This window comes from Triticum aestivum, chromosome 4B (genome assembly GCF_018294505.1).
Source record: "Triticum aestivum cultivar Chinese Spring chromosome 4B, IWGSC CS RefSeq v2.1, whole genome shotgun sequence".
Classification (NCBI taxonomy): Eukaryota; Viridiplantae; Streptophyta; class Magnoliopsida; order Poales; family Poaceae; genus Triticum; species Triticum aestivum.
This window is the reverse complement of record NC_057804.1, coordinates 25,225,397-25,249,570: the sequence shown is the minus strand read 5'-3', so window position 1 is coordinate 25,249,570 and position 24,174 is coordinate 25,225,397. Positions and strand designations below refer to the sequence as shown.

Below are 24,174 nucleotides of genomic sequence, written 5' to 3'. Positions count from 1 at the left end.
TGGAGACCTTTATTCCATCTTCAGGGAGCCGCCGTCGTCTCGTCTTCCTGAGCAGGACACAAACCCTAGCAAAACTGAAAGAAACGACTAAAGGCGAAGCCCTCCCGCCGGTCCTTGCCGAGATCCATCGTGCCCCCATGACCCTAGGCCCACTGGAGAGGAGGCAGACCTGCGGCGGCGCCGGTGGGAGGCAAAAACCCTAATTTTTTGTGGAGGAGGCGGCTAGAAAGAAGAGTCAACCATTTGAAAGTTTGACCAAGATTATAGAATAAAATAACAATATCTGAAATACCTAATAGATAAAATATGAAACTACTTTTCATGATGGATCAAATGATATAAATTTCGTATTGTGGGTATTGATATATTTTTCTAAAAACCCGGTCAAACAGGCGCTCGTTTGACTTTTCAAAAAATAAATACATCTTATATAAATGAACGGAGGAAGAATATGATAGGGTGAAGTTTTGTGGTTGGAAGGAAGCTACGTCTCACTGTAAACATGTTCGGTAGCAATATTCATGTAGGTGTAGCATTTTTTTATGTTTTTGAGCAACGAGACTGGAGTCACTTGCACGAGCGTCACTGGCGCGTGTAGTCGCGCACGCAGGTAGCTAGCCGGCAAACATGCCAAGATAGCTCATGTACAGATCACCCGAAAAAAAAACACTCATGAGCAGATGTGCTTCGGGGCAGGACTTGTGGTAATACGTAGCTAGCTAACATGTACTCCCTCCGTTCAAAATAAATGACTCAACTTTATACCAACTCTTAGTACAAAGTTGAGTCATCTATTTTAAAACGGAGGGAGTAGTTCACGAGTATACCAGCAAGCATGAATGGATCTGTACGCGTGCATCGGTGCATGTGCAACTTGAAAATTCAATTCGAACAAAGGATAGATTTTTTAAAAATAAAAGTAGTGTTTTTTTTGCGATGGAAATAAAAGTAGTGTTAACGTAACGGAGCATGCACCATGAAACACACAAGCTAAAACGGATTCATGGAAGGTGCAGAATGCACAAGCTAGAGTGGTAGACGTGGCAGTGTCATAACGCAATCCATGGAAGGTGCAGAATGCACAAGCTAGAGTGGTAGACGTGACGGTGTCATAACGCAATCCATGGAAGGTGCAGAACGCACAAGCTAGAGTGGTAGACGTGACAGTGTCATAACGCAAACATAACAGAGAACGGCCCGTGCACTGTGGACTTGCTACTCATGACGGCCGCCACTTTTTCCTTTCGACTCAAACAAGCTTGGGTCAGTCGACTGATCCAAATTTGGTTTTGGGTCAACTGACTAGTAGTCAGTCCCTATTTCTTCACCAGTAGAATGTCCGTACGTTGCTAGAGGCTACGATGCATAAATAAATTAAACAAATGGTTAAGGTCGTCTTGAAGGTCAAAACTCATTTCTCCGTCTTACGTACATTTCTCGCTCAGACGTCCGGACGTGTTCGGACGTCCGGACATCAAATGGGCGCCCGTCGCGGTGATTGCCTTATCGCCGTTGGTGCCGACCGCTCGAGGTCGCCATCACCACTCACCACTCGTAGTCTCCGCCAGCTCCCCGTCGCCTCTTGCGCAACGTGTGCGCGCTGGTCGACAACTACCCCTCTCGCTCACTGTCCTTGGACTGGTCAAATAAGGCGTGCCTAGAGCTAATGGCAAAGTGCGGTTATGCAGGAGATCCGTATACAGTAGCTAATTATTCAAAGCTTCAATCAGGCATTTGACCGTTCAGCAATTTTTGTGCTATAATATCTAGTTGTGGATATGCTCTGTTGCTACGATGAAAGCAGGATCCATGTATATCAGTGAGAACTTGTTGTAATTCCATATGAACGAATGAAATGTTGTGATTTGGAATCATTTTCTTCTATCATTTGGTACAAATCGGCTGGTTAATCTTAGAAAAAGATCAACCGTTGAAAGTGCAACTATCCCTAGGTGGTTTTGGTAATTCCTAACAACATATAGCTCATTGAGCTAATACTATTTGAAGACAAATATTTCAGGAAAGCTCAATGAATGGCATGGCATGGATGAGAAAAGTGGATCCCTCAAAATGCTAAGGATAAAAGGATTGGCTCAAGCTTCAAGCTCAAGACTCTACATTTTATATTTTAGTGATCCAAGATCACATTGAGTCTGTAGGAAAAGCCAATACTATCAATGAGGGATGGGGTGTTGCTTAATGAGGTTCTTGCTTCATAGTGCTTAGTGATATGCTCCAAAATCCTCAACTACTTTCCCACATCCACATATGACCTAAACCCAAAGTCAAACTCGGCCCCACCAACTCTTTCTATCCGGCGCCACCGAGTTCAGATGTCATAGCCACTGCCACAAACCCTAGGCAAATCGGTCTCACCGATAGGGATCTCGGTCTCATCGAGATGGGATTGTAATCTCTCTGTTTCTTTTTCATAACATTTCAGTCCCACTGAGATGAGCGATTGGTCCCACCGAGATTGCAATGTAAACTCCCTATTTCCTTTTTGTAACATTTCGGTCCCACCGAAATGAGCGAATCGGTCCCACCGAGTTTACCTGACCAACTCTCTGGTTAGCTTATTACCAAAATCGGTCTCACCGAGTTTGTGTAATCGGTCTCACCGAGATTACGTTATGCCCTAACTCTAACCATATCGGTCCTACCGAGTTGCATGTCGGTCCCATCGAAAACCCTAACGGTCACTAGGTTTACTAAACCGGTCTGACCGAGTTTGTTGATTCGGTCCCACCGAGATTGGTAAATTGTGTGTAACGGTTAGATTTTGTGTGGAGGCTATATATACCCCTCCACCTCCTCTTCATTCGTGGAGAGAGCCATCAGAACAAACCTACACTTCCAACTTACCATTTCTGAGAGAGAACCACCTACTCATGTGTTGAGACCAAGATATTCCATTCCTACCATATGAATCTCGATCTCTAGTCTTCCCCAAGTTGCTTTCCACTCAAATCTTCTTTCCACCAAATCCAAATCCTGTGAGAGAGAGTTGAGTGTTAGGGAGACTATCATTTGAAGCACAAAAGCAAGGAGTTCATCATCAACACACCGTTTGTTACTTCTTGGAGAGTGGTGTCTCCTAGATTGGCTAGGTGTCAGTTGGGAGCCTTTGACAAGATTGTGGAGTTGAACCAATGAGTTTGTAAGGGCAAGGAGATCGCCTACTTCGTGAAGATCTACCGCTAGTGAGGGAAGTCCTTCATGGGCGACGGCCATGGTGGGATAGACAAGGTTGCTTCTTCATGGACCCTTCGTGGGTGAAGCCCTCCGTGGACTCGCGCAGCCGTTACCCTTCGTGGGTTGAAGTCTCCATCAACGTGGATGTACGATAGCACCACCTATCAGAACCACGACAAAAACATCCGTGTCTCCAGTTGCGTTTGAATTCTCCAAACCCTTTCCTTTACATTCTTGCAAGTTGCATGCTTTACTTTCCGCTGCTCATATATACTCTTTGCATGCTTGCTTGAATTGTATTAAGATTGCTTGACTTGTGCTAAGTTAGCTAAAATCTGCCAAAGACTAAAAATGGGAAAAGGATAAGTTTTTATTTGGTCAAGTAGTCTAATCACTGCCCCTCTAGACATACTTCAAGATCCTACAAGTGGTATCAGAGCCAGGTTTCCATTTGCTTTGATTTCCATAGCTTTTGGTGGTCTTAGCCTTGGTTTCACAACCTAGGAGAGTATGGCGTCCAGCGAGGGAAATTATCACCGTAGAGGTCCTTACTTTGATGGTACTAATTTTGCTAGTTGGAAGCATAAGATAAAAATGCATATTCTAGGACATAACCCCACCGTTTGGGCTATTGTATGTATTGGCTTGCAAGGTGAATTCTTTGATGGGAGAGAACCGAACCGTGAAGCTAGCGCGGATGAGTTGAAGATGCTGCAATACAATGCTCAAGCTTGTGATATCCTCTTCAATGGATTGTGCCCCAAAAAATTCAACAAAATCAGCCGTCTTGAGAATGCAAAGGAAATTTGGGATACTTTGATTGATATGCACGAAGGTACCGACTCCGTCAAGGAATCCAAGTTGGACGTGCTTCAAAGTCAACTTGACAAGTTCAAAATGAAGGATGGTGAAGGTGTCGCTGAAATGTACTCTAGGCTTGCTCTTATCACAAATGAGATTGCCGGATTAGGAAGTGAAGAGATGATCGACAAATTCATCATCAAGAAGATCCTAAGAGCTTTGGACGGAAAATATGATACCGTGCGCACATTGATCCAAATGATGCCCAATTACAAAGATCTCAAGCCAACAGAAGTCATTGGAAGAATTGTTGCTCATGAGATGTCACTCAAGGATAAGGAGGAACTTCACAACAAGTCAAGTGGTGCTTACAAAGCCTCATGTGAAGCCCCCACATAATCAAGTGAGAAACAAACCTTCAATGAAGAATTGAGCTTAATGGTGAAGAATTTCAACAAGTTCTATAAGAGTAGAAGCAAAGAGAAAAGCTCCAAGTCAAGGTCCTACAATGACAAAAGATCTTCTAGTCGAGAGCGTAATTGCTACAACTGTGGAAGACCCGGACACTATTCCAATGAGTGTACGGCACCCTACAAAAGAAAAGAAGAATCACCTAAAAGGAGAAGTAGAAGAAAAGAATCACCACCAAGAGAGAGAAGGAGTAGATATGATCGTTATGAACGAAGAACATCCCGGAGAAGCAAGGATTCGGAAAGGAAGGACAAGTCATCAAGGAGCTACACAAAATGAAGACATCAAGCTCATGTTGGTGAATGGGTATCCAGCCCCGACTCCGACAATCACTCCGAGAGAAGCTATCACTCCGACTCCGAATATACTCAAGATGAAGGTGTTGCCGGTCTAGCACTTGTGTCAACCAACTCCTACGACATATTTGATTCACCAAATGAAGGACTTGGAAGATGCTTCATGGCTAAAGGCCCAAAGGTAACACACCCCGAGTATGTTGATTTCAATAGTGATGAAGATGACTTGTTAGGTGATGGTGATTTACTTGTTGACAACTCTAGTGATGAATACTATGATGAAACGTCAATTAATCATACTAATCAAGATAAAACGAATGACAATGATAAGGAGAAGATTGAGCTCCTAACTAAAGAACTAAACACTCTTAATTTAGCTCATGAAACTATCTTAGGAGATCATCGAGAACTTTTAAGGACTCATGAGAAGTTACGCTTTGAAAAGCTCAACCTTGAGCAAGAGCATGAGTTCTTAAAGGCAATCAATGATGATCTTCGTAAGAAAATTTCTTCTTACATTGCCAAGCATTTACTCTTAGCTACTTACATGCCTCAAGTCAAGAGTAGTAACAAGAACAAGAAGGTTTCTTCCTCTAGTAGTAACAATGATCATGCTAAATCCAATATTGTTGCTCCTAGTAGTTCTCTTGATTCCACTAATGATTCTCTTAGCCAAGTTACACTTGAGCAAGAAAATATCTTATTGAAGGGAATTATAGAGAAAGGTGTTTACAAGAGCCTTGCCGGGAGTAAGAAATTTGAGGAAATTGTACGCGAGCAAGGAAGGCACCGGAAGAACCAAGGTGTTGGTTTTGAACGAAAGTTCAATGCCAATGGAGTTAAGTGGGAAGAAGATCAATACCCCAAGACGAAGTTTGTTCCTCAACAAGAGAAGTATGATCCTACTTCCTTCAAAGGAACACAAGCTCAAGATGATCTTCCACCACAAGACCACAAGCAAAAAGGCAAGGATAAGCTTCAAGAGGAGATTGATGCATTTGAAGAAGCTCCTAAGGCCTTGGTCAAGTGGGTTCCCAAGACTACATCAAGTTCTACTTCATCAAGTACAACTACAACTCCAAGGATTCCCATCAAGATGATGTGGATCCCGAAGAAGAAGAACTAGAGAGTTCTTGAGGGTGACTCCGCCAACATATTTCACTCATATCATTTTTGGCAGTAACAAGTGCAATCAACTTCCACATCTTGCACTAGTTCAAGGAGTCACAAACCCTCTTGTTGGTAAGACAAGGGACAAGGTAACCTAATGCTTTCATGGACATCATCTTGTGTATGCATCACTCTATGTCTATGGATATCCTTGTTTGTTCCTTGTGGGACTAACCCGTGTAGGTATTGAAAGTGCAACTCACTCCAAAGGATTGCTCCAAATGATCTACATCAACATTGAGCATCCACATCTTCAACACCTACATGAAGTCATCATCGACAAAACCCAAGGTTAGTTCATCCCTCTTAGGGGGGATCTCACATCGAGGGGGAGCTTTACTCTAAGAATTAAGTCAAAGCAACTCTAATGGTGTGAACACATCAATGCATTATGTAAAAGTGGTAACCCCACTTGAGCTTAAACGATGAGTATGACCTATGATCAAATGTTCTCATTTGACTCCTAAGTCAATATACTCATATATAGATGACCTAGTCATCGCCAATTGCTTGATAGATGCTAGAATTGGTTGTGCATGCTTTGCCACATATTTCATTTGCCATTTTTTATTGTGTGAGCATGTTGGTTGCATATTTTACTCATTCGAGGGCATCCACTTGTTGTTTTGATTGATTGGTTTCTTTTTCATTTGCCAAGTGGATGGACAAGAATGCCTAAGAACCTTCTCTAGCTATCTATGCTTTTCTTGTCTCAAACTCTATTCATGCTACATCATAAAATTTGATCAAGTCAGATTCGAACCACTCTGTGTGAGGAGCACTCAGAGTCCCCGATTCGTCATAGACTTAAACTTCCAAAACTTCTTTGTGCGTTTCGGTCTGACCGATTCTTCCATTTCGGTCATACCGAGATCACTAAGTCGATCTAGGTTTTCAAGCTCAGTGCAACCGATTTGAACTTTTCGGTCACACCGAGTTGCTGTAACTGTTAGCAGTTATGCATCTCGGTGCCACCGAGTCGTTCCACTCGGTCACACCGACAGGGTCGGGCTATATATACCCACGGGAAAAACTTTGGAAATTTTCTCCGAACTCTTTTTGCCCGCGCTTAGCCCACTCTGCCTCCAGGGTCTCCGGATTGTCCTCCTCGTCGCCAGCCGCCTCCTGCTGCTGGTCTCCGCCACCATCAACGGGAATCTCCACCACCGTAGCGAGTCCATCGCCGATCTAGGGTATGGACTTGATCACTGTGCTATCCCTATCCGATTCCTAGCATATTGTGTTTGTCATGAATCTTGCCACAATTGAAACTATCTCATTTAGTCAAAACTATCCGTAGATTAGGTTTGGATTGAAAATTTAGGGTTAGGTTTCCGCCGAAACCATCCCGGACCCACCGAGTTGTAGAACTCGGTACCATCGATTCGACTAAGGCCATTGCACTTGTGATTCTCGGTCTGACCGAGAATTGCAAATCGGTGTGACCGAGTTCAGAACTTTGCGAAACCCTAGCAGTCTCGGTGCCACCGAACTTTGACTCGGTCTGACCGAGTTCACTAGTTTAGGTTCCAAAAGCTGCGTCGGTATCACCGAGTTTACTAATCGGTAGATCCGAAATGCTTTCTGTGGAAAACTAAAACTAAGTTTTTAACCCAATCTTTTGCAAAAACCTCTGTATTTTGTGATGCTTATCCTCTCTATCTCATCTACATCTACTCACAGGGCCAGCTGTCAATGTTTGCAACATGTCTGATCAGAGTGACAGCTAGAACCAGTCAGAGGAGCATATTCACATGAGTGAGGGCACTAGTCCCTCCAGTTCCTCAGATGATGGCAGCAGGAGCACCCCAAGCAACTTACCCAAAGCTGCCACCAGGAATAGGAAGAAGAAAACCTCAAACTCTGAGGATGAAGACTATGTGGCAGAAGAGGATGAAGCCACTTCCAAAAAGGTAGTCAAGAAGGAATATGGCACAACTGCAGCCACTAAGCCAGGAATGCAGAAGAAGGCACCTGCAAGAAGGATTCCCACTTCCAAACCTAGGAAGGTTGCCACTGGAGAAAACATGAAATTCACCCTTGAGTCAGAAGATGAAGCTGTTGGCCAAGACAAGAAGAAAAAGAGAGTCAAAACCACAACTGCCAAGGTTCTTGGAAATCCCTCTATGAGGAGAGACTTTGAAGAGGAGGAAGAAGAAGAGATTGCTGTACCAGCACCCAAAGCTCAGAAGCTTATGGGTGATGCCATCAAGTCAGGGGCTGCTTCATCAAAGCCCAAGGAAGCACCCAAGGCTGCTTCCAAGCCCAAGACTGCACCTAAGAGGAATACCAGAAACATCCCAGGTACTGAAAAGAACAAGGCCCCAGTGCCTGAAGTTGTTGCAGAAGAAGAAGGAGATGCAGAGCATGTTCTGAGAAAGTTGAAGCCTAAAATTCTAGATCATAACGATGCTCATCCTGTTGCTGAGAACATGAAGCTGAGAAAGGATGCAGGATTCAGACAGTGGAGGTTGACTGATCCTTATGCAGTCAGGAGGAGAACTGATGTGGACTACATGTTCCATACAAAGGAACAGCAGGACTTCTATGAGATAGTGCTGCTGGACAAGAAACCAATAGTCTGTGATATGAGATGGGTAGATTGGAAATACATCAAGAAGAATGAGGAACACTACCCAGGAGTGCATGACAGTTTCAGTGCTTGTGGAGTGGCAGACTTTGTTGGGCAGAAGCTCACAAAGTGGAATGATGAGCTCATAATGCAATTCTACTCCACAACACACTTCTATCCAGATGGCAGGATAGTATGGATGTCTGAAGGCACTAGGTACCAATCAACAATTGAAGAATGGGCAAATCTGATCAATGCACCTAAGGAGAAAGAGGATGACTTGGATGTGTATGCCAAGAAGAAGATGGATCACAACACTATGGCACATATGTACAAGGAGATCCCAGATGCTGCTGTTGAAACTCACAAGTTTGGGTCTGTACATTTCCTTCTGTCGGGACTGCCAACCATCAACTGGATCCTCAGGCACACACTCTTACCCAAGTCAGGAGATCATAACATGATCAGAGGTCATGCTATCAATCTGCTACACTTATTTGATGTGCCTCAAAAGTTCAAGGTCATGAGCCTCATTATTGAAACTATCAAGAGGACAGCTGCAGACCAGAAGAGAAGTTGTGGGTATGCCCCACAGATCCAGGAGCTGATTAACTCCAAGATGGGCACTGACACTTACTTGTTGGACAAAGAACACATGCCTATCTATCCAGACTTTGAGGACAACCAAGTGGTTATGGATGAAGATGAACCATCTTCTGTGCAGGCACAAGCAAAGAAGGAGAAGGCAAGGACAGAGAAGGCTGCCAAGATGCCGACAATTGATGAGGCATCTGAGTACTTCCTGAAGAGCAAACAAGACCAGCTAGGTTACTTGATAGCATCCACTCTAAGGATTGAGAAAGGGTTGGCCACCCTGACTCAAAACCAGGAGAGCCTGGAGAGGATCATGGAGCAGAAGTTCTATGACTTAGATGTGAAAGTAATTGAGATCCAGTCTGTTGTTGAGCAACTCCAAGATGACATGCAGGAGAGGAAGGGCAAGACAACCACTGAGGCATTTGCTAGAGTGCCTAGAGCTCAAAGATCAGCTGCTATGCCTGTGAGAGACACAAGAGCAACATCATCTGCACCTGCTATAGCTTCAGTGCCACCAGCTCCAGCATCTACTCCACCAGCTCCAACTTCATCAACTGATGCCTTCGTCCTTGGAGTCATATCTACACCACCACATCAAGACCAAGCCTGAGAGACGACATAGTACTATGCATTTTCTAGGAACTTTTTGGTAACTTGTTGCCAAAGGGGGAGAAAAATGTATAGATCATAGGCTTCGAGAGAGAGAGTTTGCTTTTGTTCTCTCTTGTCTTTGTGGTTGAACTTTATTTGCTTTCGCTTGCTTGAGATACTTTAGTGCCTGTGTGATACAATGATGATCATGTGTTTGATCATATGCTACATTAATGCTTGATTGAACGACATTATCCTTTTTATCTCTATATGATCATTCACTTTGCTTGGTGATGAGTGCATGTATTTTGAATATTATCATTTTTTAGCGCTCCACCAAGATGTATGTGACATGGGAGAGTAACTCATGAACCTAACTCTATATGCATTTGTAGTCCAAAGCAAATCTTAAACTATGCAAAAATTTAGGGGGAGCTCTCACATTTCACATACTTCTCAAAGCGACAACGTTTTTCAATCTTATTATCTTTTGTTGAAGCTTTGATCTATATGTTGTCATCAATTACCAAAAAGGGGGAGATTGAAAGTGCAACTATCCCTAGATGGTTTTGGTAATTCCTAACAACATATAGCTCACTTAGCTAATACTATTCCAAGACAAATATTTTAGGAAAGCTCAATGAATGGCATGGCATGGATGAGAAAAGTGAATCCCTCAAAATGCTAAGGATAAAAGGATTGGCTCAAGCTTCAAGCTCAAGACTCTACATTTTATATTTTAGTGATCCAAGATCACATTGAGTCTATAGGAAAAGCCAATACTATCAAGGAGGGATGAGGTGTTGCTTAATGAGGTTCTTGCTTCATAGTGCTTAGTGATATGCTCCAAAACCCTCAACTACTTCCCCACATCCACATCTAAACCCAAAGTCAAACTCGGCCCCACCGACTATTTCTATCCGATGCCACCGAGTTCAGATGTCATAGCCACTGCCACAAACCCTAGGCAAATCGGTCTCACCGATAGGGATCTTGGTCTCACCGAGATGGGATTGTAATCTCTCTGTTTCCTTTTCCTAACATTTCGGTCCCACCGAGATGAGCGATCGGTCCCACCGAGATTGCAATGTAAACTCCCTATTTCCTTTTTGTAACATTTCGGTCCCACCGAAATGAGCGAATCGGTCCCACCGAGTTTACCTGACCAACTCTCTGGTTAGCTTATTATCAAAATCGGTCTCACCGAGTTTGTGTAATCGGTCTCACCAATATTACTTTATGCCCTAACCCTAACCATATCGGTCCTACCGAGTTGCATGTCGGTCCCACCGAAAAGCCTAACAGTCACTAGGTTTACTAAATCGGTCTGACCGAGTTTGTTGATTCGGTCCCACCGAGATTGGTAAATTGTGTGTAATGGTTAGATTTTGTGTGGAGACTATATATACCCCTCCACCTCCTCTTCATTCATGGAGAGAGCCATCAGAACAAACCTACACTTCCAACTTACCATTTCTGAGAGAGAACCACCTACTCATGTGTTGAGACCAAGATATTCCATTCCTACCATATGAATCTTGATCTCTAGCCTTCCCCAAGTTGCTTTCCACTCAAATCTTCTTTCCACCAAATCCAAATCCTGTGAGAGAGAGTTGAGTGTTGGGGAGACTATCATTTGAAGCACAAGAGCAAGGAGTTCATCATCAACACACCATTTGTTACTTCTTGGAGAGTGGTGTCTCCTAGATTGGCTAGGTGTCACTTGGGAGCCTCCGACAAGATTGTGGAGTTGAACCAAGGAGTTTGTAAGGTCAAGGAGATCGCCTACTTCGTAAAGATCTACCGCTAGTGAGGCAAGTCCTTCGTGGGCAACGACCATGGTAGGATAGACAAGGTTGCTTCTTCGTGGACCCTTCATGGGTGGAGCCCTCCGTGGACTCGTGCAGCCGTTACCCTTCGTGGGTTGAAGTGTTCATCAACGTGGATGTACGATAGCACCATCTATCGGAACCATGACAAAAACATCCGTGTCTCCAATTGTGTTTGAATTCTCCAAACCCTTCCCTTTACATTCTTGCCAATTGCATGCTTTACTTTCCGCTGCTCATATACTCTTTGCATGCTTGCTTGAATTGTATTAAGATTGCTTGATTGGTGCTAAGTTAGGTAAAATCTGCCAAAGACTAAAATTGGGAAAAGGATAAGTTTTTATTTGGTCAAGTAGTCTAATCACCCCCCCTCTAGACATACTTCAAGATCCTACAACCGCATGTACAGCCGTCCGATACAGCCGTGCGTGACCCTTTGATTATCTCCATCTTCCCATCCTACTCACCCAACAGGCAACACCCCGTACCCTTCCTCTCACATCAGACACTCTTCCACTTGGCCCGCACTAGCAAGCGTCCAGCACGTCTGCCACCATTCTAGCACAAAAATACGCCTTCAAACAAGCCTGCACAGAACATCAGACGGGCACCTGCCATCGAAGCATGCATCATCAACTATCTTCGAAGCACACCTTGTTGCCGTGGCCAGTTGAAGCATCACCGTGAAAGCATGCCTCACAGCATCGCGTTTGTTGTCAACAATGCCGTCGTCATAACACGTCTCATCGCCGTGTTCGTTGAAGAACTTGTCACAGCATTGCAGCGTCCATCAATGCCATCTAAGCACGCCTTGTCATCATGGCCGTCAAAGCGTCGGACATCATACGTACTCGTTGTCAACACTAAAAGTTTGAAGCTCGAATCTGGTGCGCAATGTTCTACTCAAAAGATGAGGTGGTTCGAACCCACCTATGAGCCGTGTCTTCTTTTTAGCTCTTTCGGCACGACTTCAGGTACTCGTCAAAATAGTAGTTAGCTGATTTTGTGTTGTTGAATAATTTTATTACCGTTGACATACTTTATGCTTTGCAATTATTATTTTTTGCAGAGTTTTTTTTTTGAATCGGGCTAACCCCCTTTCCATTACTTAGAGCGGAAATACAAAGTCCAGCAAGAAGTCTAAGAACAGGGAGAAGGGGAGAGCGAGTCCAACAGACTGCTAGGAAACCCACCGCACTCGCCCGACGTCGAGACAAGTGCTATGGGGCGAAAACCTAAGCAACACCAAAATGAAACTAGCCCTGTTACAAGCATAATAAGGCATGAGTCCCACAGTACCACAAAAGTACAGAAAAAATAGACTAAGCATCGAAGCCACCACCACCGAGATCTCCAGCGATACTTTGTGCAGAGAAGAGAGTGACCAACCAAACATCGCACTTCACTTTCTACCATTGGACGCGTCGCATGCCCTCATCATCAGCATAGCCCCATTGCGAATCATCTCAGCGCCCGCTCGGAGTTGCTTGGCATCTTCTCCCGCTTGTAAACCTGCCCAATATAAGAGAAAAGACACTGCCGTAAAGACAATCTCAAAACGAGATTTGGTCATTTTTTTCTCGAAGGTAGCTTTATTACGAGCCAGCCAGATGGCCCAAGTGACAGCCCTCAGTGCCACAGTATAGAAGGATTCATATCCCGGTAAAAAGGAGTGACACCAGACAAAAAACTGCCAGTAATTACTAGGACACAGATCAGTCCCAAGTGTGACCCCAATCAAACGCCAGACCACTTTGGCCACAGAACAACCAAAGAATAAGTGCTGGGAGGTTTCAACCTGTGGGCAAAAAGAACACATAGGGTCCCCTTGCCACTTCCGTTGGCGCATCACTTGCCTGGTTAGCACCGCATCCTGAGTAAGCTGCCAGAGAAATATCTGGATTGTAAGGGGGAGTTTAGCTTTCCATATCCACTTATATGTACACCCACTAAGCGGTCTCTCCAGCCACTTGTACATGGATTTCGTGGTGAACTTACCTGACTTGTTCAAGCCCCAGTACACTGAATCTCTGTCACCAGAAAGATTCAAACTATGTACATAACTCTTCAGCGACAACCACTGGTTAGTTAATTCATCGTTTAACCTTCTACGAAAGAAATCTACACAAGCCACCGTTTCCAGTTTGTCCAGCGTGCAATCCTGAGCAGTGCAAATATTGTAAAGCCGGGGGAATTGATCCATGAACGGGGTCAGCCCGTTAATGGAATCTTTCCATAACCGAGTCAGGTTGCCCGATCCCGTATGGATATTTCTCCCAATCATGTACAGATCCTTAATCTTCAGGAGATTTTTCCAGCATGGCGAGTCACTAAAACGGGCCTCGACAGTCGCGATTGTCTGATTTCTAAGATATCGAACTTTCACAATATCTTGCCAAATCCCCTGCTGGGTATCTAATTTCCACCACCATTTAAGCATTAAGCTGATATTTTGTTTACGCAAGTCTTTAATACCCAGTCCACCTTTATCCTTGGACCTACAGATTCTGCTCCAACGCACCAGATGGTAGCGAGGTTTTTTATTAGCGCCCTGCCAGAAAAACCTCCTCCTATGTTTATCTAATTTTTCCACAAACGTCTTATTCATCAACCACATGGACATGTGGTAAAGAGATAGCTGAGTAACCACTGAGTCCAAAAGGGTGTGTCTTCCTCCCATAGATGTCGCATTACCAACCCAAGCATCAAACCTGACCAAATATTTGTCAACAATGAACTCCCAGTCTGAGTTTTGAAGAGTAGTAAAGCTCACGGGCATCCCTAGATATTTAAGAGGAAAATGACCAATGTCACAATTGAAGAGATCTGCGTAAGCTTTATTAATTTGATCATCACCCCCCACAGTTAAAATTTCACTCTTGTGGAAGTTAACTTTCAACCCAGACATCACCTCAAAAGTATACATGAGCAGTTTTAAATTCAGTGCCTTCTCCAGATCATGCTCTAAGCAAATGATCGTGTCATCTGCATACTGCAATACCGCGATCCCATCGGGGATCAAGTCAGGAGCCAACCCTACAATAAGCCCGTTTTTCTGTGCATTCTTTATCATTTTGGTTAGGCATTCCACAGCGAGGTTGAAGAGGAAAGGTGAATGGGGATCACCCTGACGTACTCCCTTAGCACTCTGGAAATACGGCCCCACACAGTTATTAAGTTTAGGGTCTTTTACATTTGTGTCCCTAACTCGAACCCACTACTCAGATTTGCCCCTAATTTCGAAGTGTGCTCAAATTTGCCCCTCTGCCGTTAAGTGTCTTTATAGAAATACCCTTCTGTACCGTTACCGTCCAGTCAAAGCCATTTGACCGCTATCTGACCGTTTCTTTGACATTTTTGCCCCTGTCTCCTTGTGTCACTTACGGGTGGGGCCCATTCTCAAAAAATAAAACAAAAAACCCTTTCTCTCACCCCTCTCTCACACACACACTTACCGGTGGACCCAACTAGAAAAAATAAAAAATAATAAAAAGGGAAAAGGACAAGCTACTTCTCTCTCTCTCTCTAACATCTCTCTCCCTTCCCAACGACAGGCCGATGCCCACTCTCTCTCCCTCAACTCCGGCGAGGGTGTTGAATGGCCGCCGCCGCCGTTGCTGGTCTTCCTTGACACCACAACCCTCTCGCCCTCATTCTCTCTCCGTCGCTCGCCCATTTTCTCTCTCCCCTCCTCTAGCCCTCTCCCGCAAGCCCACTGGAAGCCGCCCTGTCGCCGTCGTCAGTCCAGCACATGGGCAACGGAAACCCCAGGCGTCGCTAGCTCGCCAGGATGCTTGTACAACATGACATCTCTGCCCCAGCCGACGAATTTGACCAGAGAAGTCCTGTACCGAGCGCCAGGACGCATCCGCCCCGCCTCCGGCCATGGATTGCCGTCATCGATTTGATGCCGTTGAAGCATGCCGACGGATCCTAGCCGCTCCCTGGGCGTCATGGTGTACAGCAGAGGCCGGGGGCATCCTCCATAGCAAGCCCCATAACCTGGGGTTATCTTCCCCGTGAGCTCTGTGCTCTTCCATGGCCGCCATGGTTAAAGTCCTCGCTTCGGTCTTCCCCGAGCCACAACAGCGTCGTCATCGTGCTCCTAGTGAGCTCTTTAATGTCACAGAGCTTCCCCTCTCCCCCTCGCATGGTAGCCCCCCCCCCCACGTGCTCCATCCAAAGCCGCCACAGGAATGGTCACCGTTGTCCGCTCCGGCCACCATATGGTCCGAAGAAAACATCCCTGGATGCGGTAGATCCGGGGCTATCGCCTGCTTCCCTCGTCCAGCCTCCTCGCGGCCGACCGGCGTGCCACCGCCGCGGCAAGTGGTCGCCGTCGGTCACTGTTGGCCTAATCAACAATTAATTGAAACCAAATATGCAGAAAATATTAATAATCCAATAAAAGTGGGCCTAATATCATGTTTGAATAGTCCTTTTCTAGATTGGCCCCACATGTAAGTTATCAGTGAGAGAGAGGGGGTGAGAGAAAGTGTTTTTTCATTTTATTTTTTGAGAGTGGGACCCACCAGTAAGTGGCACATGGACACAAGGGTAAAAATGTCAAAGAAACGGCTGGTTAGCGGTCAAACAACCTTGACTGGACGGTAACGGCTCGGAGGGGCATTTCTGTAAGGGCACATAACGGCGGAGGGGCATTTTTGAGCAGGCTTTTGAATTAGGGGTATATCTGATTAGGTGGTTCGAGTTAGGGACAGAAATGCAAATGGCCCTTAAGTTTAATATTAACCGTGCCATTGTGGAGAATTTGCTCGACCCAACCGCACCATTTCTGGTCAAAACCCCGAAGTTTATGGCATTCCAGCAGGAAATCCCAATTAACTTTGTCATAGGCCTTCTCGAAGTCGAGTTTGAGAACCACTCCGACCCTTTTCTTGACATGGGTGTAATTGAGCAATTCATGAAGGGCTAGAATACCATCCATAATGCTCCTGCCTTTCACAAAAGCATTTTGTGTAGGGCTAATGAGAATATTGGCATATCTAGCAACCCTCCTGTCCATAACCTTTGTGATGAGTTTGTACGGACAGCGAAGCAGACAAATGGGGCGAAATTGTTGGATACGATCAGCCCCAGATATCTTAGGCAACAAAGTGATAATCCCATAGTTAAGGCGCTGCACATCCAGAGTACCTTTATGGAAACTATCAAAGATACGCATAATATCAACCTTAACCATGTCCCAACAGTGCTGATAAAATTCGGCAGGAATATTATCAAGACCGGGGGCTCTGTTGACATCCATGTCAAACAAAGCATCCTTAACTTTTTCTTCAGAAAACTCTCTAATAAGATCAGCATTATCATCTGCGGACAGTTTCTCATTGTCTGCCCAAGTATTAGGATCAAGATGGAATAGATTACCAGGTGCCGGGCCAAACAGTTCTTTATAGAAACTGGTGGCATGAGCAAGGAGATTATCAGTGCCCTCTATCTCAACCTCTCCGCACTTGAGTGCATGGATAGTGTTTTTTCGCTTACGGCCATTGGCTATCTTGTGGAAGTAATCAGTATTGCGATCTTCTCTCAACAGCCAACGTTCATGAGATTGCCGTAGCCAATAGATTTCCTCCGTGGCTAACAATTCACAAAGTTCAACATAAACATCTACCTTTCTACCGTACAACTCAGGAGACAAAGGGCCTTCCTCTTCTGCTTCTTCTAATAATTCCAGTTCGATCCTCAGATCTTCTTTACATTTTTTGGCATGCCCAAATTTGTCCGAGCCCCATCCTTTGAAATACGACTTAAACCTCTTAAGTTTAATATTCAGGATGTCAATGGGGTCTGAGGCTGCAACCTTCCTACTCCAAATCTTAGTTACCAGGGCAAGGAACCTATCATCCTTCAACCATGAGAGATCGAAGTGAAACTCTCGAGCCTTGGTAGGTTCCCTCTTCTCCTCGTCAGTGTATAGGAGGAGAGGGTTGTGGTCAGAGAGCTCTCTGACCAATTTTCTTAAAGATGCCAATGGGAATAAGTGTTCCCAGGAGTCAGATATGAGCACCCTATCCAACTTTTCAAGCGTAGGGTGTGACTGGTTATTGGACCAAGTATATTGGCCACCACTCATATACATCTCTCTAAGGCCAAGAGTGTTGATAATGGCATTGAACAGATCCGTAGATTTAGAATGCTGCATTTTCTTGTTCTTATCACCATTGTGCCTAAGGATATTAAAGTCCCCTCCAACTATATAGGGTAATTCTGTATTATGGCAAAAAAGAGCTAGTTCTCTCAGGAACTCCTCCCTGAACTCCTCATGAGCCGATCCATACACCACTAGAAAACTCCAGGCTGTTTTATCTTTAATGTTCCTGACATCCATCTGCAAGATATACTTGCCTTTAGTGCACCCTAACAACTCCAGGGTGTTGTTACGAATGCCACACAAAATACCACCAGATCTACCCACAGCAGGCACCCATTCCCAATGGAAAGAGCCAAAGGGGTCGAATTTTCTAGTAAGTTTAGGGGGAAAGTCTCTCTTCAGAGTCTCTTGCAAACCCAGGAAATCAATGGAATGGTCACTTATTATGTCAGAGAGGCAGGTGGCCATTCCCTTCTTGCCCACCCCTCTGCAGTTCCAAATGAGGCCTCTCATTTGGAATAGTTGGTTTGTTTCCTGATTCTGGTGGCCCTACCAGAAAGCAGGGTAGAGCCACCCATCTCAACAACAGCCTCATTCTTTTTCTTCTGACTCCTAGTCACAGGCCTAGGGAGTCTAATATCAACTTTCTTCCTATTCTTCTTGGTGGATTTAGATTTAATTATTTTCTCATTAACAACCTCATCCTCATCTAGCCAGGTCAAGTTCAAAGGGGTATCTTTACCCAAACCATTGGTAATGAACATATCATCCCCCCTGATCATCTATAGGTTTGCTGTTTTTATCTACCAAATTAGTTCTAACAGATTCCAACTCTCTCAGAATATCAACACAAGTAAAGTCATTATCCGGAATTAACACCCCCATCTTGGAAGCACGGCTAATAATTTCATTGTCGGCCAAAACAGCAAAAGCATTGTGATTAACAGTGCCGGTATTACCTTTCAGGGATCTGATATTGGCCAGATGAGCAGCCCTTGCTTCCATGTCCATGTGCTGGAGGTGAGCATTGCGCTGGCTGAACCGAAGATGAAGTTCAGGAGCAAGCGGAGATGTAGGGATAATCTCCTCGCAGTCGGGCTGAGGGAGCTGTACCGTGTAGTCGTTCGATATCTTCATGTTTGTCTCCACCTCTCCCATCACCTCAGAAATCTGGTCAGGTTTAGAGATAGCACTAGCAATAGTATCAGAAAAGAGCGAAATAACAGTCTTATTCACCTTCAGGGTTTGGTTATGTCCAGACTCACGATCTACAGGATCATGCTCATCTTCATCACCAGTAGGAACCACCACCGAATCATCCTGTTGAGAGCAGTTGGCAGCAAGTTCCATGGCCATCTCCTCGATCAACAGGGGCCCATTCGACCCACTAGTCTCACTTTCAGAATTAACACTCTCCTCAGGATTTTTCTGCTTCTCCTCATCAGGTGACTGCAAGCAACAGGCTTTGCCGCCCCGGTAGGATGAAGCGTTCCTGTTTTCATTTTTCTCAGAGGACTTGTTTTTATCATCAGGAGGTGTGTCATCTCTTTTACGCTTGGGCGTCATAACCCTCTGTCCAGAGTAGCGAGGTATCTGAACAGGGTCCTCTTCCTGAATACTGTTCCTAACCAAAACCTCCTCCACCTCGTATTAGAAACGATAAAATCGCCCCCCCCCCCCAGACAACCTTCCGCAGACGCAGGTAATTTGTCAATGTTTCTGCAACCCAGTTTGGCGTGAATAGAGAAGGGACGATGAAGAGTAGACATATCAATGTCTAGAGTCACCCCCACTAAGGCTCCAACGAATGCAACATTTTTCTCACATCGCTTATTGGGAGGGATCTTACTAATCTTCACCCACCCCACCTCCAGTAGACCTTCAGACTCAACATCCTCAGACCACGGAGTGATACGAACCACCACTCCCAGAGACTTAAGAGTGATATATTCCACAAACATGGCTCTATCCACCTCTCTCTGGTTAGGGAACCGCATCACATATTGATTAGGAGCAATCAAATGAGGTGAACAGCGCCACCCCTGCCCGATGTATTTCTCAAACTCATCTACTAGTTGCTTAGTAGTAATCTCCCACTCAACTATGGTGATAACGACCTTAAAAATCCTATCATTGTTCTGATTGCTAACAGAATAATCATGAATATAATGAAAACCCTGCCCTTTGGCTTGGAAAGCGCACATCGCAGGCATGCACTCCCAGGGAAGGAAATCAGTGCAAATGACAGAAAGATGACCCTTCTTTTTGCATCCCATACACATAGCTTGAGGACATTTAGCAGTAGGATGACCCAACAGATTGCATATTTGACAAGATTCAGAAGACATATTCAGAGGAGTGGGATGAGGGGGGATCTCACGCAGCTTAACAGGGGGCACAGATTTGTCGGAGTTGTGGAGAGATTTGTGGCCCCTATCCGCATCCCAGCGCTCCTGATGATCGAGATCCTCTTGACTAGCCCCTGCAGCTTTCTCCCATCGATCGAACCCGGTCTCATCAGATCCGGACGGGACAGCAGATGAGGAGGCCCCGGCCATCTTGCGGTTCCAGACGTGGCTCTCACGGCCGCGTCCACGACCCCCGCCGCCGACAGCCATGCGCCCACGACCACCACCATCTCCACGGTCGCGCCCCTCGCCGTGGTTGAAACGGCCCGCGCCACGGCCCTGGCGGCCAGCACCAAATCCTTCCTCTCTCATGGTAGGTGGCACGGGGTCTGGATCTATAGCAGAATTGGTGGGAGGAGAGGAGACAACTTGTGCAAACAATCTGGAATCACCACGGATTTTTCCTTTCCACCAAGAGAAGGAGGGACGAACCCTAGATTCCTCTCTCGGAGGCGACCCCCAAAAGTGGAGCAAGCACTCCTCCAGATCCAGAATGGGGGGAGGACGGGGGCGAGGGGGATCAGCTACCGAATATATACGGGGAGGCGGGGTCCGAACCCTAGTCACGGCCCGCCCATAGCGGTCAGATGCCTCCCGCACCACGTGTCGCAGATCCGGGCCGGAGGCACGGTTTTCTGCCGGTCGCCGCCCCAAAATTCCCGGTTCAGCGGAAGGAATAAAACCCGTACGCTCCCCGCCGGCTGCCCCAAAAACCTGACACGGCTTAATCGAATCTGGAACTTGCACGCCATCTCCATACGACGGCTCGCCGGCGTCCCGCTTCCCCGGAGGCGCCCCAGGACGAACATGTGATGGAAGACGATCCCAAACCCTAGCGAAGTGGCAAGGGAAGGGAATGATGTACCCGCTATCGACCACCTCATCCACGCACAGGGATCGGGCGTCGACCGTGACGCCTCTGTCGTCGATCAGCACGATGCGCAACGCGTCCCGACGGAGGAGGAGTTCGCCGGTGTTGAACGTGATGGATCTCGCCGCCATGAGATCCGGGGTGAACGTGACACGCCACCGCGGGTCCATCCCCGAATGTTGTATATAAGAAGCTGACCAGACAATCCCTGGCCAACACGAGCGCTGCCAGGAAACTGCCTGGAGAGGACTCCAATACAATCCTCACCACCTATTTTGCAGAGTTGGTTAAGGAATTTGAAACCAAAGGGACAATAATGGAAACCAAGGAGGGACCGATCCTCTCGGTGTTGTCCAAGCGTCTCCACGCACTGCGGAAGCAGCAGAATTGCATCGCGCAGATGGAAGAGTTTGTCGCGGCCGGCAAGACGCTTAGCCAGGAGAAGGAGGCGATGCACTCCAAGCCTGTCCTCGCCGCCATCATCGACGAGCTCGAGCGCCTCCGTGCACCACTCGCCGCCGCCCTTGTCGAGGAGCTCTCCACCATCTTCGCCCTGCTTCCGGTTCCTCGTCCATCTAGGACCTCCTCGTCCTTTAGCTGCACTATTTCCATTATGTCTTTTACTAGAATCTTTGTGAGTTGTTCTATGCGAGGTGTTGGCCGTCACAGTAGCTGATAACGTAGAGTCGCGACTAGGTTCTTTCTAATAAATGTTTCTCTTTAACGTGTGGTCTACTTGCCTAGTTTGTTTACCGTTGGGAAGATTCTGCTGGTAGGATTTGATCAGACAGCTAACCTAACCTGACATAGAGAACAATTCTGGTTTCTTGTGTTCCCAGAACACTTGTCCAGCTCCCCAATCCTCCTCTGTTTTGATTTATTCAAAAGGGTAGAAGAGCATAGGTAGCAACAAGCCGTATGGGCGGAATCATATATTTTTGCCGGTTGTTTTGTCAGTTCATGACTCGTTGGATGTGTTGGCAGCTTCAGTTTTAGTGATCTGCTTATTCGCATTCCATTTCTTCATGTTTCCCTTGTTTGTTTGTTTAGTGTTGGGAAGAAGATTCTGGTAGGACTTTGTTAGATAGCTGACTTGATGAACAATTCAGGTTTCTTAAGGATAATTGGTTTGATGCCAACATTTGGCATTGCCAATACTTGGCAAGCCATTAATTTGCAATATCAAAAATTGTCAAAAAAATGATAACTTCTTGTGAGATTGACGAGTAAACATGGTAATCAACCAAGGACTAGTCAATATTTCGCATTTGTCAAATGTTGGTATGGCAATTTCATGTTCCTTGTGTCCTCAGAACTCTCCACTACCGCGCCCCATAGTGTCGAAACATATGTTTCTTAGATGGTAGGGTGTGAGAATTTGAAAAATAATAATAAAGCTAGTAGCAATGGGCCGGGCTCTTGGTTTGGAATGTATCAAGGGGAATCATTGGATGACTGGATGCATCATTTTGCCGTGCTGCACGGTGCCATGCCTTAATCATGTTTGGCCACCTTTTCTGGTTGTTTAATTGATTATTATCTTTTCCTTAAGCACGCACCCCCAAAGCGGAAAACTGGAAAGAGCAAAAGCCCTCTCCTTTAGATGTATGTCCCCGTCCTTTGTTGCTCGTTCTATCATTGGGGGACTTTAGATGTCTCTTCTAGCACACATAATTACAGGCATGATCCAACGCCAGACCAAAAACATTTTCGCATTAATCCTGCAGAAGATTCAAACAGTCTACTGAACAAACTACTGGAAGAAATTAAATCCAATTCAATTGAATTGATGTATACATCAAAAACCAAGCATCGCATCGGTCGACCATCTGCAGTCGGAATATGAATGTATGTGTGATGGATGGTCAGCAGCGCCATGGAGATGGAGCCGTCCTTGATCAGGCTGTTGCTGAGCGACTTGAAGCGCTGCTTGGAGTACTGGCGCGACGCTTTCCTCCAGTGACTCCAGTCCGTCCCGGCCTTCATCATCGCGACGAACTCCTCAAAGCTGTCACGACCATCCTTATCGGTGTCGACCTCCTGCAAGACGTGGTCGACGACGGCGTCGTCGGCCCTGCCGGAGTCGTCGGCGAGGGCGTCCGCGAGCTCGGGGCGCTCAATGTAGCCGCTGCTGTCGCGGTCGAAGAAGAGGAAGGCCTTGCGGAGGTGCTGGTCGTTGGAGAGGCGCTGCAAGTGGATGGTGATGGCGACAAACTCGGCATAGTCGAGGTAGCCATCATCGTCCACGTCGGCGGCCTCCATGAGGAGCTCCATCTCCGGCTCCATGAGCTTGGAGCCCACCCGGGCGAGGCCGGCCTTGAGCTCGTCCAGCGTGACCCGTCCGTTGTTGTCCGTGTCCATGAGCGCGAACATCTCCTTGATCACCTCCATCTCCTCCGCCGACAGGTGCTCCGCGATCACCCGCATCGCCTTCTTCTTGAAGCGGTTCATGACGGAGAACTGCTTCAACCGCGCCCGCACCACGTCCCCTAGCGGCACGTTCGGCGCCTTCTTCGCGTCCTGCAGCCACGGGTGCGCTGCATGCACAAGCACGCACGTGGACAGATCATCAGCCGCCATTGATGATGCATGCTTGAGTCGAGATCAAAGTGTCAAACACAGGTGGTTACAGACCGAGGACTTGGCGGGCGATGAGGCCTTTAAAAAACAAAAATGGTTGCTACTCATTTGTACTCGTTTCCTTCTTGTTGTTCGTTTTGTTGTTCATTTTCTCCCATATTTTGTGACCATATTTCTGAATTTATTTTTACTTGCTTCCTATGGGAGTAAATACATTCCTTTTTTCCGAGGCGCATGAATACTTCTTTTTAAGGTAATCAACTTTTGTTTTTGCATACATGAGCAATTGTTCTGGAATGCATAAACAACTCATGTACTCCCTCCGTTCTAAAATAAGTGTCTTAACTTTGTACTAACGTTAGTACAAAGTTGTACTAAGTTTGAGACGCTTATTTTGGGACGGAGGGAGTAGTTAGTAACTTAGTGTACGTGAACATTTTTATAGTCATAAACAATTTTTTTTGTAAGCAAGAGTGTATTCAAAGCAGTATATATAATTTTTAAACGATGACACGAATATTCATAAACAAAAGAGAAGTTGTACAAACATTCTGGATTGTTTCAACAATTTCAAGATTTTTGTCCCAAAAGATCATATTTGGACTTCAAAGGAACAACTAATCTTTCAACAACATATTACTTGTATCGAACAATACACTAGAAACTACTATTAAGACA

General features: G+C 45.8%; 1 protein-coding gene across 1 annotated transcript; it reads right to left on the bottom strand.

Moving 5' to 3' along the window:
- Nucleotides 1-22,590: 22,590 nt before the first annotated feature.
- Nucleotides 22,591-23,529, bottom strand: LOC123089912 (calcium-dependent protein kinase 9-like). The gene has a single exon (XM_044511456.1). It carries the CDS (start codon nt 23,494-23,496, stop codon nt 22,591-22,593), a length of 906 nt encoding a protein of 301 aa, XP_044367391.1. The 5' UTR covers nt 23,497-23,529.
- Between the last annotated feature and the right edge of the window lie 645 nt (nt 23,530-24,174).

What these genes read in the sequence shown, in the direction of transcription:
- LOC123089912 (XM_044511456.1), bottom strand. Translation starts at nt 23,496, where the DNA reads ATGGCGGCTGATGATCTGTCCACGTGCGTGCTTGTGCATGCAGCGCAC.